The sequence below is a fragment of the Tachyglossus aculeatus genome, chromosome X1 (genome assembly GCF_015852505.1).
Source record: "Tachyglossus aculeatus isolate mTacAcu1 chromosome X1, mTacAcu1.pri, whole genome shotgun sequence".
Taxonomy (NCBI): domain Eukaryota; kingdom Metazoa; phylum Chordata; class Mammalia; order Monotremata; family Tachyglossidae; genus Tachyglossus; species Tachyglossus aculeatus.
The window spans coordinates 67,101,968-67,119,594 of NC_052101.1; the positions used below are offsets into that span (position 1 = coordinate 67,101,968).

Below are 17,627 nucleotides of genomic sequence, written 5' to 3' on the forward strand. Positions count from 1 at the left end.
CAGTCTTGCCTTTCTCGCAGTCAACCCCTAGCCCACATCTTGCCTCTGGCCTGGAATGCCCTCCCTCCTCAAATCCCACAGTCAATTACACTTCCCCTTTCAAAGCTTTATCGAAAGCACATCTCCTTCCCAAACTAAGATGAGGCCTTCCCAGACAAAGCCCCACTTTTCCTCATTTCCCACTTCCTTCTGTGTCACCCTGACTTGCTCCCTTTGCTCTTCCCTCCTCCCAGCCCCACAGTACGTATGTACATATATGTAATTTTATTTATTTGTATTGATGTTTGTCTCTTCCGCTTCTAGACTGTAAGCTCACTGTGGGCAGGGAATGATACTCTTTATTGTTGTGTTGTGCTTAGTACAGTGCTCTGCACACAGTAAGTGCTCAATAAATACAAATGAATGAATTATATTAAAGGGGGCAAAAGTGTTTTTTGTCTTTTCTGTGTCTTTCCTGATGTTACTCAGCTTTTTGATTAAGCTTTTTAAATATTGCTGAACATTACCCAAAGCCTCAAATGTCTTGTTTCTGAGTTTTGACTGATAGCTTAGAGCCCAGCATCATGTAGTTACAGTTTGGATTATGTTAGCCTAAAAGCATTACCTTGCTTTGGCTCAAATTTGTCACTTTTCTTCACAGTTGGTTCCACTGTGTATTTTCCATATGTGTGCCTATGTTCTCATGTGCCTGGATTTCCATATATGATTGTGTTTCCATTTGCATATCCTGTATATCAAAAGTAACCTCTGTGCATTTGTGTGTGTGTGTGTGTGTGTGTGTGTGTTCACAAACTTGGGGTTTGAAGGAGGAATTCTGAAACTTCAGACTCCCATATTTAATACCCCCCTCCCCAAATTAAAGATATTAGAATTCCACTCCTTTATGGAGCCAAGAGAGGCTCTGAACCCTGCCAACAAGAAGGTACTTTTAAGGCCTCAGAGCACCTCCCAGTCATACTACTACACCCTGAATGTCAGTCACAATCCAAGAAAGAAAGCTCATATTTTTTCATCAATATGCAGCAGTACCCAGAAATTCCAAGCAAATTTTGGGCATCCCAGGAAAGGCATAAAATGGACTGGACTCCTAGAATTACTAGGTCAGGCAGTGGTGGAGGGTGAGAGAAGTCTGAGGCAATAACTTTCAGCCACATACACCATACTATCCCTTCTGCTGAAGGTGATTGGCATTGAAGTGAGGGCATGTCCCCTTCATTTGTGGGTATCATTCAAATAACACTTCATTCATTTGAATAAGCAGCACATTACTGATATACACACATTAGGGAATCTGTTTTTCGGGTAATCTAGTAATTAACGAAACCACAGTTCATATTTATTTGTAAAACAGAGTTCAAAGTCTAAAATAAATTTGCAACTAAACAGTCATTTGTATCCAAAAGCTATTTTGACAGAGTGTCTGGAGTCCAGAGGTCATGGCAGTGTTGTTGGGTGGGTGAAAGGGGGTGGTGGGCAGGGGAGAGGATTTCTGAAGCTTTCTCCCTCCTAGTTAGACTGCGAGCCCTATATAGGACAGGGACTGTGTCCAGCTGGTTTACATTGTATCTGTACCAAGACTTACTACAGTGCCAGGTACACAGTGAGGACTTAACAAATACCACAATTATTGTGCAATGCAACCTTATAAGCTGTTTCCAGACCCAATCCTGGTCCCAGAAAAGGGTAAGATTTTTATATCTCTAATGTGTTATGGTGCTAGGCCAAAAAGGATACTTTTAGATGTTTCTATATGGCCCATATCCAGTGTGGGAGATCTGGTAAAGCCATGCTCTCCTTTCTGCCTATTCTTCATTGAGTCAGGGAACAGTACTGGGTTCTGTCCATCATGGATGGGTCTTTGTGCATCAACGTATTTACTGTTTGAGATCCCCAGTTTTATATCGTGAATGTGCAAGTCACCTACACTTTTTCATCTCTTATTTCTCCATCTGTAAAATGGAGATGACATTATATGCCTCCACCTACTTCACTGAGATTCTATGAACACACTGTCAACATTAAATGACATCAGATAGGATCTTCAAAAATGCGGGCCTGGCTATTTGAGGAGAAAGGATATCAGCAGAATACCCAAGCACTGATGAATAGTGAGCTAAAATAGAGCATTTGAAAGCAAGAATACAAAAAAAAACCCCAAGTCCTGATCATGCATACTCTCAAACAGTGCAATAAAGCAGAGGATTATTGGGAGGCAATGGCAACAAAATCTGACCGTGGTGAGTGATAATTAGGAAACCATAGCTTTCCTCAAGCTGAGTATTCAGAAAGATGGGGAGAAGATTTGAAAATGATGCCAGGTGCAACCAGGGGGAAATACAGCAGATCAAGAAAAATCTTGAGCTGCCCTCTGTATGGGATAGGTGGTTGGCCATACCCGTGCACCTAATTAAGACCACACTGTCAGTGGGTTTATCTCTGAATACACAGGACACCTATTTTATAACAGAAGAAAAGATCAAGTACCCAAGAAGGTATTTTGAGTTCTTTGGAGCAAGGGTATTATTTCAATCCAAGGATTCATATTAGTAATACAAAACAAGTGTCTTTATGTGGAGTAGATTTCTATTTAATATGTGGTGGTCAGTTGAAGTTAGCAATTTAATATTTTGATTTCCTTTGTATTTTATTGTCAGAAAACTGACTTGAGGCTTAAGACTTCCAGAAGCGTTTTATAAGGAAACCAGAAATGGCTTGGTATTTAATTTTGTTGCATTTCTTTTTGGCTCATTACAATGATTCAGAATGTCAGGTTCGGTGAATATGCTCAATGAGCCGGTTACTGGCTGGCCGTTAGGCTGCCTCGGAAACTGCATTAATTTTTTCAGGCCAATAGGATGCACTGACACAGCAATTTTTCAAATGGCACTTAAGTGGTCTGAAAGAGTTAATGCCACCTCCAGAAAGGCTAATTCTGGCTTAACAGTTTGTAGATTGGGATGTGATCCAGTGAATACACAGTAAAACTTTACCCTCCCTTTTTCTCATTATCTCCTTTGATCTGCCTGTAGTAAGGCTAAGCAGTTGTCAGTGAGAACAGGAAGTTTTCTGCCTCTTCCACTGAATCCCTCCCACTGTCTCAATTTCTCCTGTCATCCTGAAGTATTTATTTACTGCAGTGAAGAGCAATAGCTTCCTTTTATGGAAATTAGCTGTAAAGAGAGGAAAATGACCAAATAAGGCTTTGGGTAGGCATACGCAGCTAGGGAGGGCAGAACAAATGTTTTTAAAGACATAGTGAAATCCGGTCCCAAATAGCATAGGGTAGCAGTGGACTTTGGAAGGCCACTGTAGCAGGCAAACCAGCTCGGAGAATGCTGATCAACATGGGGATTGTTCTACTTGACAAGACTTTGGGAGGATCAGGGGATCAAGTTAGATTCAAAAGCTGCAACAGGTGCTGCAAATTGCAAATGTATCAGTGCACCAAAAGACAATTTTTACATGTGTGCAGTATAGAATGGAATGCCATGCACGAATAGGTCCTAAAGGACACAACTTTCCAACTATACCCAAATGCATTTATAGGACCTTATCATTAATAGGGCTGTCAATCAACCAATCAATCCATCAGTGGTATTGAGCACTTAACTGTGTACAGTGCATTGAACTAAGTTTTGGGGAAAGTACAGTATAACTGATTATTTGAATATGAAGGACAATTATGAATATATAGTAATCTGGAAAATACATGCATGAATTTGATGATGAAAATACTTTGCTATCTTGGGAAGAAAGACAATTTACATAGAATAAGATAATCACCAGTAGTACAACTTGATTTATAGTTGCATTGAATGCCCAAACCTTAGGTTTTAAAATTACACTTTCAGGAATAATACTAGACAAGATGCAGTACAACATTCAAAGTTATCTTTTATGCCAGATATCAAAAGAAGCAGGGCAAAGATCAAACATGTATTATTTAAGGTTTTAACAGACTTCCTATTTTAAAAGTTCAGGAGGGCAGAATCTGACTCAACAATTTGTGGTTGGGATGTGATCCAGTGAATACACAGTAAAACTTTACTCTTCTTTTTTCTTATTATCTCCTTAGATCTGTTTGTAGTTTGTGGGCAAAAACAGAATGTCATAAATATATGTCCAGAAAATAGCAGAAAGTATAATTAGACCATAATATCTTTATTGTTAATTCTAACACCCAAGGTACCCTTCACATATGGTTTCAGTGATAAAGTTATTTAATGTTTGTGGAATGGCATCTCTTGAATAGGGAGGGGCATACTGAGAGAAACTACTCCAAAGTTCAGATTAATGATTTCTTTATCAAAGATTTTCCATTATTTGGAAGATTTTAGAGGCATCATCATATAATGTCTTAGGAGGTTCATTGCTACCTGGTCACCTGAGTTTTGAATTAAGAAATTTTAGAAACAATATTTACAGCAGTGTTGAATATATGGTACCACAGCCTAAGATGGCATTCCTTTAACAAATTCATGACATTCATTCAATTACTATCCCTTTATTTTCTTTGGTCTGTTAAAATTTGTTCTCTGATTCAGCTCCTTTCTTATACCGTATACTGTCATATTCTTCAGAATCCTCCAATGCCACGTTGTTGACTAACGCAGAAAAGATTGCAACCATCACCACCACTCATACGCCACAGCAGGCACCACAGGAGGCTAGGTTTGTTGAAAGCTTTCTATTGTTTTAAAAATGGTCATTTTGAATAGGTTGCTGACTCTCTTTTGGTATGGTTGCCAATTGTTTTATTTCTTTCTGTTCATTTGAACAGGAATAACACCAAACCAAAGCAAGAATCTCAGTTTGAATTCAAAGCGCCCCAGGCAGCACAGGTAAGGGTCGTATCTCTAATTTGCTTTTGTTACTTAGCACATTTGCTTCCGATTTCAATTATTTTTGCAAAGTGCTTGAAAAACATATTGTTTAGGAAAATATAACGTCTTGTGAGGTATACGTTTATCAAGCATATTCACACCCACCTAAGTTGTGTAGGAAATGTATCTTTATGGATAGTCATGTCTGGGAAAGGGAAGTTGACAGCCCAAAAAGTAGCAGGCAGAGAAAAAGCAAAGCCTACTGATGACAGGTATAATGTAGGTATTTATGGCAACAGAATGTGTTCTGGGCAATGGTTTCTCAATTCTGTGTGACTTAGAAAACAGATTTAGAAGACACTGAAATTAGCTCTTCAACAGAGAGAGGATGAACTTCAACTGTTGTAATTATTCCTTAACATCTCTGTTCTTGTCTGGGCAAGTGGATAGGTGAAGTATAATCTTGAATGAAATAAATCAGGTTACAATAGTCTTCTGTGAATGATCCTATTTTTTGTTTGTTTTGTTTTGTTTTTGTTTGTTTTTGTTTTTTGTTTTGTGTTTTTGCAGCAGGATCAAGATTTTTATACTGTTGAACTGGAGAGGGGAGCTAAAGGCTTTGGCTTTAGCCTGCGAGGTGGCAGAGAGTATAATATGGATCTTTATGTGTTGCGGTTAGCAGAAGATGGTCCAGCTGAGAGATGTGGCAAGATGAGTGTACGTACCAAAAGGACCTTGCACAGTCTGATCTTTTATGATTAATATATATGCAGTGATTCCTTGGGGTGTCGGTACTATTCTTTGGAGTCTGTTAGTAGAAAGTAAAATCAGTCAAGCATATTAGTTGAGCATGTGTAGAGCACTGTGCACTGTGCTTGGGAGAGTACAATTTAACAATATGACAGTGAGCTTACAGTCTAGTGGGGGAGACACATATGTCTCCAGATATATGTATTACATGTCTCCAAATGTATTACAGATATGTACATAAGTGCTATGGGGCTGGGGTGGGGGGATGGATAAAGGGAGCAAGTCAGGGTGATGCAGAAGGGGGTGGAGGGAAAGGAAATGAGATGCATTTACTTTCTTTAGTCTTTACTCACTTACTTTCTTAGTCCTTTCTTAGTTTATATCCCCCACTAGAATTTTAACTGCCTGGGAGCTGGGAATGTGTTACTTCATTATTCTCTGCTTCCCAAGTACCTAGAACATTGAATGCAAAGCATCAGGTGGGCACTCAGTGCTGCTGCTAGTTCAGTAAGGATACAATTTCCATGAAACCCATGAAGAATGGAGTCAACATAGAGCTGAGCACCCGAAAGAGTAGAGAGCAAGATGGACTAGAAAAAAAGGTACCCTGCAGTTTACCTTTAGGAGATAGAGAGTGGGAAGAAATTGGGGTAAGATAATTGGGCCTTTTCAACTGTCTCTCAATTGAAGTTCATCATACCCAATAAACCCAATAATCTATAGGATTTTAAGTTCCCAAATATATTGGGTCCTAGGAATTTGATATGGCCCTGGAAACACTTCTGCATCACAAGAAGCAGAAATCATGAGAGAGGATAGGTTGGACCTCTATCCTGCTTTGTAGCTTGAAAATGAGGGGTCATCAAGTTTCACTGTGGCTGAGGATTGCCACACAGTCCTTGTGCCAAGAAGCTGCACAACCCTGCTCTTGGCTTTGTGTCCAGGCTTTCCTTATCCAGCAAATTGGTTCTTTGCTGAGTGTCTAGTTACTCAGTGATTATCCTCCCATGGCCGGTTCCCCAGGAGACCTAAGTGTCACATTAGTAGTATTATCACTAGTGATGCTTCCCAAAAAAGGATGCTCAATTATGTTGACATTGTATGAGACTTATGTTAGAGCAGCAAACAGTTTTATGAAGAAATATGTGCTCTTTAAGATCAATCATATTTATTGAGCGCTTACTATGTGCAGACCACTGTAATAAGTACAATACAACAGATTTAGCAGACACACTCCCTGATAGATCATAAGCAAATTCTACAGTTTGTCAGTTATCGAAGGCCTCCAAAATTCCTTATTCCAGTATCTTTCCCCCTGTGTCTGAAACAAACACATGATAGTGCACTACAGAACTGAGAAATTTTTATTTGCTGCATTGTTTCTCATTTTTTCTTAAATATGCTCACTGAATATGTTTATGTATATCTGAAATTTCCTGTGCTGTTGCATTCAGCATTTTCAGGGGAAATTGCTTAGGAATTTGGTGAGCATTCCTCCACTTCCACCACTCTTTCTGCTTCCCCTAGTCAACATCACTGACTACTCAAACTGGAATGGAATGGCTGGAACTCTGTGGCCAGACAGTAGCAGAAATTGGTCTATCATAAAAATTGGGTTAAAGATGATGTTTTTAGTTAATGGCTCAATTTTGAATGTTATGAATTATGAAAACTTCTGTAATGTTTTTTGCCTTTAATGCAGTCCATTTTAGTACTGGAACATAGTCTTCCTCACTCTAATTACTGGGTTAAAGAGCATAAATATTAGGCAAATATGTCATATCAGAAAGGTCAGTTCCATTATCTATGTAGTTACATGTTTTCCTCATTTCTTGCTGAACGGAATTCGAGATTTTAATTTCAACAAATTCAAATATAATTTGGAGATGCTCTTCTAAAAATAAGAAGATATTGAGAAATAACAGATAATTCAGAATCCAAAATTCAAAATGTGCTTTCTTTAAGGAAATCATTTGATGGTCTTTTTCATATGTGCAGCATAATTCACTGAGCTTCCAAAAGCAGAATAGAGATTGAGACCCTCAGACATTTACAAGAACCTTCATATAAAACAAGAATTGCTGGCGTTGGCAGTTCATTTTTTTTCCTTTTTTTCCTCTCCCTTAGTAGAGTAGAGGGAAAAAAATAACTCATCCTAAATGATAGGCAAAGCTCAACAAATACACTCATCTGATTATCAGTTACCAGAGATAAATCAGGGCTGATGAGGAGACTCCCCCCTTATTCCTATGTGCAATTAGCAAATCAGCAGGAGGCAGAAAGACCTTGAAAGAATTACTGAAGAAGAGAAAAATCAAAGCAAGCAGAGAGCATATGATGAGGGATGATTTTGTTGATCTTTGACCTTTCAATCGTATTTATTGAGCGCTTACTGTGTGCAGAGCACTGTACTAAGCGCTTGGGAAGTACAAGTTGGCAACATATAGAGGCGGTCCCTACCCAACAGTGGGCTCACAGTCTAGAAGGGGGAGACAGAGAACAAAACAAAACATATTAACAAAATAAAATAAGTAGAATAAATATGTACAAGTAAAATAAATAGAGTAATAAATACGTACAAACATATATACATATATACAGGTGCTGTGGGGAAGGGAAGGAGGTAAGGCGGGGGGGGATGGAGAGGGAGAGGAAGGAGGGGGCTCAGTCTGGGAAGACCTCCTGGAGGAGGTGAGCTCTCAGTAGGACCTTGAAGGTTGGAAGAAAGCTAGCTTGTCGGATGTGGGGAGGGAGGGCATTCCAGGCCAGGGGGATGACGTGGGCTGGGGGCCGACGAAGAGACAGGCAAGAACGAGGCACGGTGAGGAGATTAGCAGCAGAGGAGCGGAGGGTGTGGGCTGCGCTGTAGAAGGAGAGAAGAGAGGTTAGGTAGGTGGGGGCGAGGTGATGGAAAGCCTTGAAGCCCAGGGTGAGGAGTTTCTGCCTGATGTGTAGGTTGATTGATAGCCACTGGAGATTTTTGAGGAGGGGAGTAACATGCCCAGAGCGTTTCTGGACAAAGACAATCCGGGCAGCGGCATCAAGTATGGATTGAAGTGGGGAAAGACAGGAGGATGGGAGATAGGAGAGGAGGCTGATACTGGCTGATGTTTGGTGAACAAAACCAACATTTGTTGAGCTTAGGGTAAAAGCTTATTAGCCACTGTCACTGGGGAAATTAGCTTGCACATATTTACTTGTGTAATGTTCAAATAATTATCCATCTAAAGTAGCAAGAACTGGATCCCATAATTCATATATATATATTGTGTATGCACACACACACAGTATTCGTTAAGTGCTTACTATGTGCTAGGCACTCTATTAAGCGCTGGGGTAGATACCAGCCAATCAGATTGGACACAGTCCCTGTCCCATATGAAGCTAACAGTCTAATCCCCATTTTATAGATGAGATAACTGAGGCACAGAGAAATTAAGTGGCTTGCCCAAGGTCACACAGCAGACAAGAGGCAGAGTCAGAATTAGAACCCAGGCCCTTCTGACTCCCAGGCCCGTGCTCTATCTACTAGGCATGCTGCTTCTCAATATTCTGGAAATCTGATTTGGGTGTAAAGGGACTTGGGATGGACAAAGAATTTGCTGCAGAAACACTCATTTTTGTTTCTAGAGAGCTAAGTCTCTGTTCCAGATTGGGTCTGTGGCAGCCAAGTCTAAGGGATTTTTGCTTTGTTTTGTTCTGTTTTTTTACTACCTCAGCTAGCTCCCCTGTTGACTTTGGAACATTATCTGTTTGCATTCTGTGTCCTATAATAAGTAACTTATTATTTAAAAATAACCCACTCACGTATTTTAGTTGTAGTATTTGTTATCCATGTATAGTTATGATGTACTCTCTTATTTTTGATGCTTTGATGGTGTTTTCTTTTTCCATTGGCAGATTGGTGATGAAATTTTGGAGATCAATGGAGAAACCACGAAAAACATGAAGCACGCTCGGGCTATAGAACTGATTAAGAATGGTGGCCGGAGAGTCCGCCTGTTTCTGAAACGTGGAGATGGCTCAGTACCAGAATATGGTGGGTCAAACTATGAAAACATTCCTTTCCTTCCTGGCATCACTCCATGAATTTGTCTCCAGAGCTACAGAAGGAAATCCTTTTTGTTTTTCCTTTTCACCAGTGTCTTATAAAGCTTTTGCAACTTGTGATTAATTGCCTCGCTTGTTCTGAAATCTCTACGCATTTCATCCTTTGCTTGCTTCACGGACTGGGGTGCGGTGTAAGGCGAGCTCATCACAAGCACCATATTCTGGTGATCAAAGAGAGTGTTTTGTCTAGTCAACACAAGCAAGAAAGAATGTTTGTCGACCTGTGCCAAACCGTTTCTCGATGGTTCAATTGTTAGCACAAAATGACTTTAATCAGTTATGAGGTAGAAGATTGGGTTTTCGGAGTGTTAGGTTGAGGCACAAATGTTTTCTCTTTTGGTTTTGTTTTGGTTTTTGTTAAATAGGTGTCTGTATTCAGAGGCATGAATTTTGAGATGGCTTAGTTGTTTTGATCATCTTAAAATGCTGTATATCATAGAATCCTCATCCCTCTCCCCTCAGATTCAGACCACTTGAGCCTATTGTTATAAAAACGTCTACTAGTACTTAGTTATACATTTGAAATGGTAACAGATGAATCAGACTTCTAGTGATTGCCTGGAAGGAACCATGCTTCTAATCTACTGTGAGGAATGCTAAAATATACATTGAGATTCCGTTATCATAGCTATAAATATGAACTGAATAGACAGCAATTATCATGATTTTGTGTTCTTAAAAGAAATTAATGTATATCATTATAATTACATCATATTTATTTGAGATATTTGTTGAAATCTATGCCCTAGATGTAGGGCTGTTCCCAACCAAAGGTCTTTGAAGTTTCTGTAGAAACAGTGATGGAAAGATGTACCCTTATACTTTTTTCCCCTTTTTAGGGATATTGCTGTTCTGATCCATTTCCTAAAGTCCTTCTGAATGGTTCATGATTGAATTTTGAATTTGCTCAGATGTTTTGACCAAGTACAACTCACACTTTAGGATTGCCTTTTTGATCCATTGGTGTAGGCTATTTTAGCAGGTGCAAAAATATTATGGACTATAAAAGGGATTGGCAGGAGGTCCTATAAAAATTTCTAAATGGAACTAGTGAAATATTTAGCAACATTAAAATGTAAAGGCTGTGATTATATCTCTGTTATTGAACCTCTTACCAATAGGTTTGATAATGGCACTGAAACTGTGTAATGTTATTTCTACTCTTTGTCTTCCCTTCGTTCCTTTTTGCTGTACTATACCATTTGATAGTCATCAAAAATGCCTTGTAAAGCAAGAGCTTCACATCTCAAAATATATGTCTGTTGCACTGAGGATGAAAATCCAACCCCAACAAAAATGTTATTTTGGCTCAAAATAAAGCTCATGAAATATGCAGTTTTCAAGGAAGGGTTTACTATGCCAGGGTTGTGCTGCTGTAACACTTAGATGTATCATTTGGGCTTCGTCTCCTCAACTCTATTGATTACAGTCACACTATGTTAAGTTCCAATATTTTTCTTACCTAATTGGAATATGCTTCTCTGTGAGGCTGTCTATTTTTGTATAGTTTTTGTACTTAATTTAAATGTTGTCGATTTCAGGGGAGGGATTTTGGTTCATTGTTAATGCTCTTCATGTCAGCCTGTGTCACTGTTTCTGTTGTTTTAAAAATGGATGCCTGGTTATTGAGTCACCTTCGAAATGTCTACTTATGTCATTATTATAATTGCTGTCTCCGCAGCCTTATTTGGGTGTGGCCTAGACTGTCTGATTGGACAAATAAACTTTCTTGACTCTAAGATAATTATGCAGATTTTTTTCTTTCATCTTTGTTCATAGGGAATCTAAATGTTCTACTTTTCTCTTTCTCTTTCTCTTTCTCTCTTACTGTTCTTGGTGCTGGGCTCTTCCTTCCTCAGCGATGATACCTCCTAATATCGCTGCATGTATGAGAAATGACAAGCTCGGGGAGCCTTGCTTCTACCTTATGGGCCATAATCAAACTACGGTTTGTAGCTGAATCAATATTAGGTGTTTCTGTGCTGTGGCCTAATTCCCTCATTGCTTCTGCTTTGCTATATTTTTATATGTATGGCAATTCATTCTGAGCACCCTGCATTCTTTGAATTGTAAGTACCCGACTGATTATGTTTAAGCCTTGTCCTTAATTGCACTGTAACTAAGTTGCAAGAAGCTCAAAGCTTGCAGCTGTGGATTAAGACTTCAGAACCATCCATCAGCCTATTTTCAAGCCTAAATTTTTTTAAAAAAATATTAGCTTGTTCCCTGCCCCTCAGTTTATTACCAGTAGTGGCCCGCACACAAGTCTGAGTTTAACAAGCTTTGTGTCATGGAGTTTGCCCTTAGGCAAAAATGGAAAATGAAGTTTTTTTTCCCCCCTTGATGGGGAAATGAAATGATGCAGTACCAGACAATTGGTTTGGCATTTGGTTGCTTAGCAATCTGTAGCTGTCATCAATATAATCTTTATCTTAAATTGGGGATGGACGCAGACCATTCATGAAATGGTCCGAGTAATGCTCAAAAGCTGCCTCATGAAAGATGCATCTGCCTTCCACTTGCTCCCAACAACTACAGAAATAATATACCATGTTGCAATCAATCATTTATGAGTGACTATCCCAAATGGGGCAGTAAGTGTGATTGTTGGTTAGCTGCAGGAAACTTGCATTGCTTTAGAGCAGGGGTGAGTGATTATTTTGGCCAGGGACCACTTTTCTTGTTACTATATAAGTGGCTGCCCATTGACCGATAGTGAAGAGCAGGGAGTGACAGGGGAAGTAGGGTGGCTTTGAAACGCCTTTCCACCCACGGTAGCTCCTTCCTGACTCCCAGCCAGCTGTGGTTACAGTTAGTAACCCCCTGGTCTTGGGGTCACATCGTGCCAGGAGGTTACTACCAGCATCCATGGCTGAAATGGAGCCAGGTAGGATTCCGTTGGTGAGGTGAATTAAATTGCTTGGTGGGACATGTCTGGCCTACCCCTGCCTCCGAGTATCTTAGTTGGTTTAAACGTAACCAGTCAGTCAATGTACTGATCGCTCATTCTGCACAGAGCACTATATAACTTAGTATATTAAGACTCAAATATATTCCAATACTAGTGTGTAATATGCTTTAATGGCCAGTTGGACATTTCATTTTAAAGTATTTGTGTCAACCCTTAATGATTTTTAAAAAGTCATACAGAACTATTATTCCATTGGGATTTAATCATCTTTGTCCTTGGCCATACTGAAACTAAATATAATCCACCTTAAAAATGGTACGTCAGGGGAACGGATGAACACAATCATATTTTTCTGCACATTACAATCAAAAACTTCCAGTCAAGCAACTCTTGTTTAAAAACAATTGTGTTTTTATGAAAAATTAAATTTGAGTACTTGTCATTTTAGTCCTCTCCTGGAACCAATTCCATTGTTAAAACTTAAAGTTCTTTAACATTTTAATGAAAGTCTTTACATCCTTTATGCCTCAAATAATTGTAAATTATAAAAATACTTGGGTGGGGGGAATAGATGAGGTTCAGGGAATCATAAATACTAATCTATAACTCTCAGTGTTTGCAGTTACTTGTAAATTAACAAAGCTTCAGATAGCTTCAAAATTACTGACTGCTTTAACAGTTGTTTGTTTTTGTCTCTAATGGAGTCTGACACTTAGTAAATGGAACCCCAACAGAAATCCACTTGTACCAAACTTTTGCTCTTATTTTTTCAGACCCCAGCAGTGACAGGAACAGCCCCACCACAGGTCCACAAAATGTACCGGAAATGAAAAATGTGCCATCTGACAGACGACAACACTCATCATTGGAGTTCAGTTATCCACCAGACATCCACTCATCATCACAACATGGGGACAAGCGGGCATATGTCAGAGACACTAAAGGCAGCAAAGAGTATAGCAGACAAACCAATGAACACCACACTTGGAATGGAACTTCAAAAAACAATGACAGTGGCCCCGGCAGAACAAAGGAGAGGAAGTCAGAGGGCCGAAGAGAAATACCACTTGACAGGGTGGCGGGAAATGGAGCAAAAAAGAGATCTCCAGAAAAGAGGAGGGAAGGAACCAGGAGTGCTGATAATACTTTGGAACGGAGAGAAAAGCATGACAGGAGGAGAGACGTTTCTCCTGAGAGGAGGAGAGAGAGATCCCCAACTCGTCGAAGAGATGGGTCACCAAGCAGACGGAGAAGATCACTTGAAAGACTCTTGGATCAAAGGAAATCCCCAGACCAGAAGAGAGATAGCTCTCCTGAAAGGCGGGCAAAATCCACAGATAGAAGGAGGGAGAGGTCACCTGACAGGAGGAGCAAAGACGAAAAGCTCAGTCATAGAGAAAGGGAAGAGCATAATTTAAAATATGATACCAGTAGAAGTTCTAGACAGCCCCCTGAACAGAGAAGGAGGCCATATAAAGAATGCAGCACTGATCTCAGTATCTGAGGTATTGAGTCACATTCTAGCCTTTAAGTGTTAAAGGTTCTAAAAGGGAAACAACATTAAGCTGTTTAAGTTTTTTCACAGTAAAACATCTGACGCCTGATTATCTTATAAATAGTATCAATCATGTTATGCAGATAAAATCTTATAACAAAATATATGAGAAGTGTTGTGCCTGATGCGTAATATTAAAGAAAGTATTTTGAAATGCATAGTTTTTTTGGAAAATTACTTGCCAAATGCTGATCCGAAAGAATATAAAATTGTGTTTTTAAAGCACTGTAGGTTTTTTGAGGATTGTTCCTTTATTGGGTAACTTTTCCTATTCTATCTAAATGAGATGGTGTCTCATTAAAGGAATTATATTGTACTCTCCCAAGTGCTTAGTACAGTGCTTTGCACACAATAAGCGCTCAATAAATACGATTGAATGAATGAATGAATATATTGATGTTTGATTAATTTGATCCAGATTGTTATGTAGTGATTTCCTACCATGCTCTACTTAAGAATTTTTGACTGAGGAAATGAGAAAGGAACAAGCCATGTTTATCAGCAGGAGCTAAGAATTCCTCCTGAAGGAACTGGAAGAAATGTTCCCAAAATTAAGTGAACTGTTGGTAGAGACTACTATTTCAATGAAGGATATTTATACAAAAATACACAGCACAAAGAAATTGATCTTCATGATTTATAGGTTATTCAGGAAACAGTTTATATTTTTCCTGATCCTTAGGATACGAGGAGACAGGGGCTGCAAGCCGCCATGTCTTTAACATGAATGTATACTGTCAAACTCATTGAAGTTGATAATTCTTAATGATAGTTCACTAAGGAAGTGCTTCTGCATTTCAGTTCAACTGTTTGAAGTATATGGACAAAATTCTGCACGTGTGGCTTTGCTTAGAATAAGGATAGTGGATTGGAAGGGAGCGGAGGTGAGAATAGCTATCCTGAAACGTAGGGTCCTTTTGCTTGGTCTATTCCATTGGGTGTTTTTTGCCAAATTGAACCCCCCACCAGCCTCCCCCTCCCCGTCTTCCCCCTCACCCCCTCAAAAAATATGTTGTATTTCACTGGCTCAGACATTTTATACTAGCAGAGTGCATTTCATAAATAATTGATAAAGAATATCCAAGATACCTAAGATGTTTTAAGATGCATAAAGAAACAATCAGTAGAGTGATAGATCTGGTTGTGAAGTCTACATACTGGTTTTCCTATCATTTGAATCTCTGGACAGCAGCAAAAATGCAAGGGTTTTTCTTCTAAATTGTATTTTTAAAGTTGCAAAATTGTGTGGTAAAGTCTGCTGTAGTATTGGTATAAGATTTAAATGGATTACTGCCTAGCTGAGCCCAAATGTTTGCCATTACTGTTGGACCACTAAACTGCTGCTTACAGTGCATTGGTGTGTACATGTAATACTGTTTGACATTTTCCATTTTTGACAAACACAAAGCATTGCAAGTCTATCACTGTTGTTGCCATGGTACTGTAAAAAAAAGATGGCCAATCATTGTGTGTACAGAGTTTAAACTGTAATTAATAGAGCCTGTTGAAGAAAACTGTTGCCTTTTTTCTTGTATAAAAGAGACTTTATGACAAAATTTAGCTGTGAGGAATGTGATAAGTGTTTATATTTCTGAAAATGGAAAAATTGATTCATGGGGATATATTTTAATGTAAACTGAATCAGGTATGTAAAGCTGTTTTAAAATGGGAAACTATATATGTAATTCTAAAGCTTTTGTTGTTTTGGATATCATTTATTGCTTCATGTGGGCCTGCTTGTGTGTTATTAAGCACTTGTATGCATTCTGTGTCCTTCAATCATCACTTCTTGCAATGTGCTTTAGACATAATGCTCTTTTCTGTGTTGCTGAAAAGCAGTATGTGGGCCAATCTTTTTATAAAACACTATGCATATATAAATACTTCATTGTTCATAGCTTTATTTGATTTATGGGTTTATACATGACATGAGTATAAGTAAACGTAGATGTGGATTAACTCAGTACAAGCTTCTTTCCTTGAAACAAACACAATGTACATTATGTAGCTATAAAGGAGAAGAAAGTCTGTGAATGCTATTTTTATGATCAAATAAAGTTTTCCATGCAAAGCATACATATGACTGAAGTAGTTAGATTAAGGAAGAGCACAACTGAATAATGATGTTTTGCCCAACCTTTAATAAGGGATTGAATTAGAGAGTTCATGCATACCCATCACTGTCTAGGATTGTACTCCTGAGTTTGAGAAAAATGCAGTTTTAAACATCTACTACTCCCAGTCCTGTATTTGATATTTTATGACAGAAGAGGGTTTGTGAGTTGGTTCTGATGTTGAAATCACATTTTATAATTTGGTCTCAAAGGAATAGTCCCAATTCTCAAAAAAAAAAAAAACCCAAACCTTAACAACCATGGGCTACCGACCTAGACCTAGAAAGGTTTTAAGTGCGACAATTTGGTCATCATAACCCAAGTTCATGTCCTGTGTTGGAATAGCTGTTCTATATGAAGTTAATGCTTGGTGTAGAACAAATATTCTCTGAAGTAATGTAATATTCAATTGGGCATTTAGTCCTGTGATTGTAAGTTTAAATTAAGCCAGCTAATTTTTTTCCCCCATTACACAGTTGATGCCTGGAAGAATGTTAGGGTGGAAACGTAGTGCCCTACTTGTATTTTTTAAGTTTAAGTCTTTTTGTGAGAGGTTTTTTTAATGCATTTTTACTGTGAAAATACATGAAAAATGTATGTGTTCCATAACAAGTATTGCCTCTGAATTTGTATCTTGCCGTCTTTAGTTCGTCTACTCTACTTCCAGTAGGAATTCAGGTTAAATATTCTAGAGTGGTCAGTTGGGAACAAGTGATTTGAACTAAATAAAACACCACAGTACTGAAAACATGGACAGATGATTAATTCACTAGTTATACCTGCAATACAGGGCAGCCATGTAAGCTGAGTGCATCATAAGAAAGATCTGCATCATGAGACTTGCTTCATATACGCCAGTGTTTTGTTTTCCCATGTCATAGATAGTCTAATCCTTAATATTTGAACATGCTGTAGAATTCTCATTAGAGGAGAAAAAAGGTATTGCTCCATTAACAATTTTGATACCTTTTCCCAATCATACTTATGATGGTAACTATGACTACAGACATTACCTATCCTACCATGCTTTTGTAAATGTTCTCCTGGGATAGCATTATTGATTTTTAATACTAACATTATTTCTCTACACTCTCACAACACCATGAAGATGGTTTAAAAAAGTCTACCTCAGTCTAAGCACTTCTCTTCTCCTTCCTTTGTAATATTTTATAAGTTCAATTGAGTGATTAAAAACCATTGCAATCTAGCACTAGATGATGACATCTATTTAGCACAGATAATGGAAGATCAATTCCCTCACTGCCAGGGTTGCCACCTGCTAAGACCAAATGTGATTCCTTTTGCTGCACACTCAGTGTGGCAACTACCCATGTTTATGGACATTGAAACCTTTTTACAGGCTT

The 17,627-nt window shown here is 38.7% G+C and overlaps 1 protein-coding gene across 5 annotated transcripts in view; it reads left to right on the forward strand.

Moving 5' to 3' along the window:
- MAGI1 (membrane associated guanylate kinase, WW and PDZ domain containing 1) overlaps positions 1 to 16,026 on the forward strand; it is a 627,930-nt gene extending 611,904 nt beyond the window's left edge. For 3 of the 5 annotated variants that reach the window (XM_038772795.1, XM_038772796.1, XM_038772797.1), the window contains 5 exons: positions 4,581 to 4,671; positions 4,781 to 4,841; positions 5,397 to 5,540; positions 9,474 to 9,612; positions 13,368 to 16,026. In XM_038772795.1, the coding sequence (XP_038628723.1) occupies positions 4,581 to 4,671; positions 4,781 to 4,841; positions 5,397 to 5,540; positions 9,474 to 9,612; positions 13,368 to 14,098 (1,166 nt within the window). In that variant the 3' untranslated portion in view covers positions 14,099 to 16,026. Of the gene's footprint in view, positions 1 to 4,580; positions 4,672 to 4,780; positions 4,842 to 5,393; positions 5,541 to 9,473; positions 9,613 to 11,542; positions 11,632 to 13,367 lie in introns of all 5 variants that reach the window. The other 2 variants (XM_038772799.1, XM_038772794.1) reach the window with 2 other exon arrangements.
- The last annotated feature ends 1,601 nt before the right edge of the window (positions 16,027 to 17,627 follow it).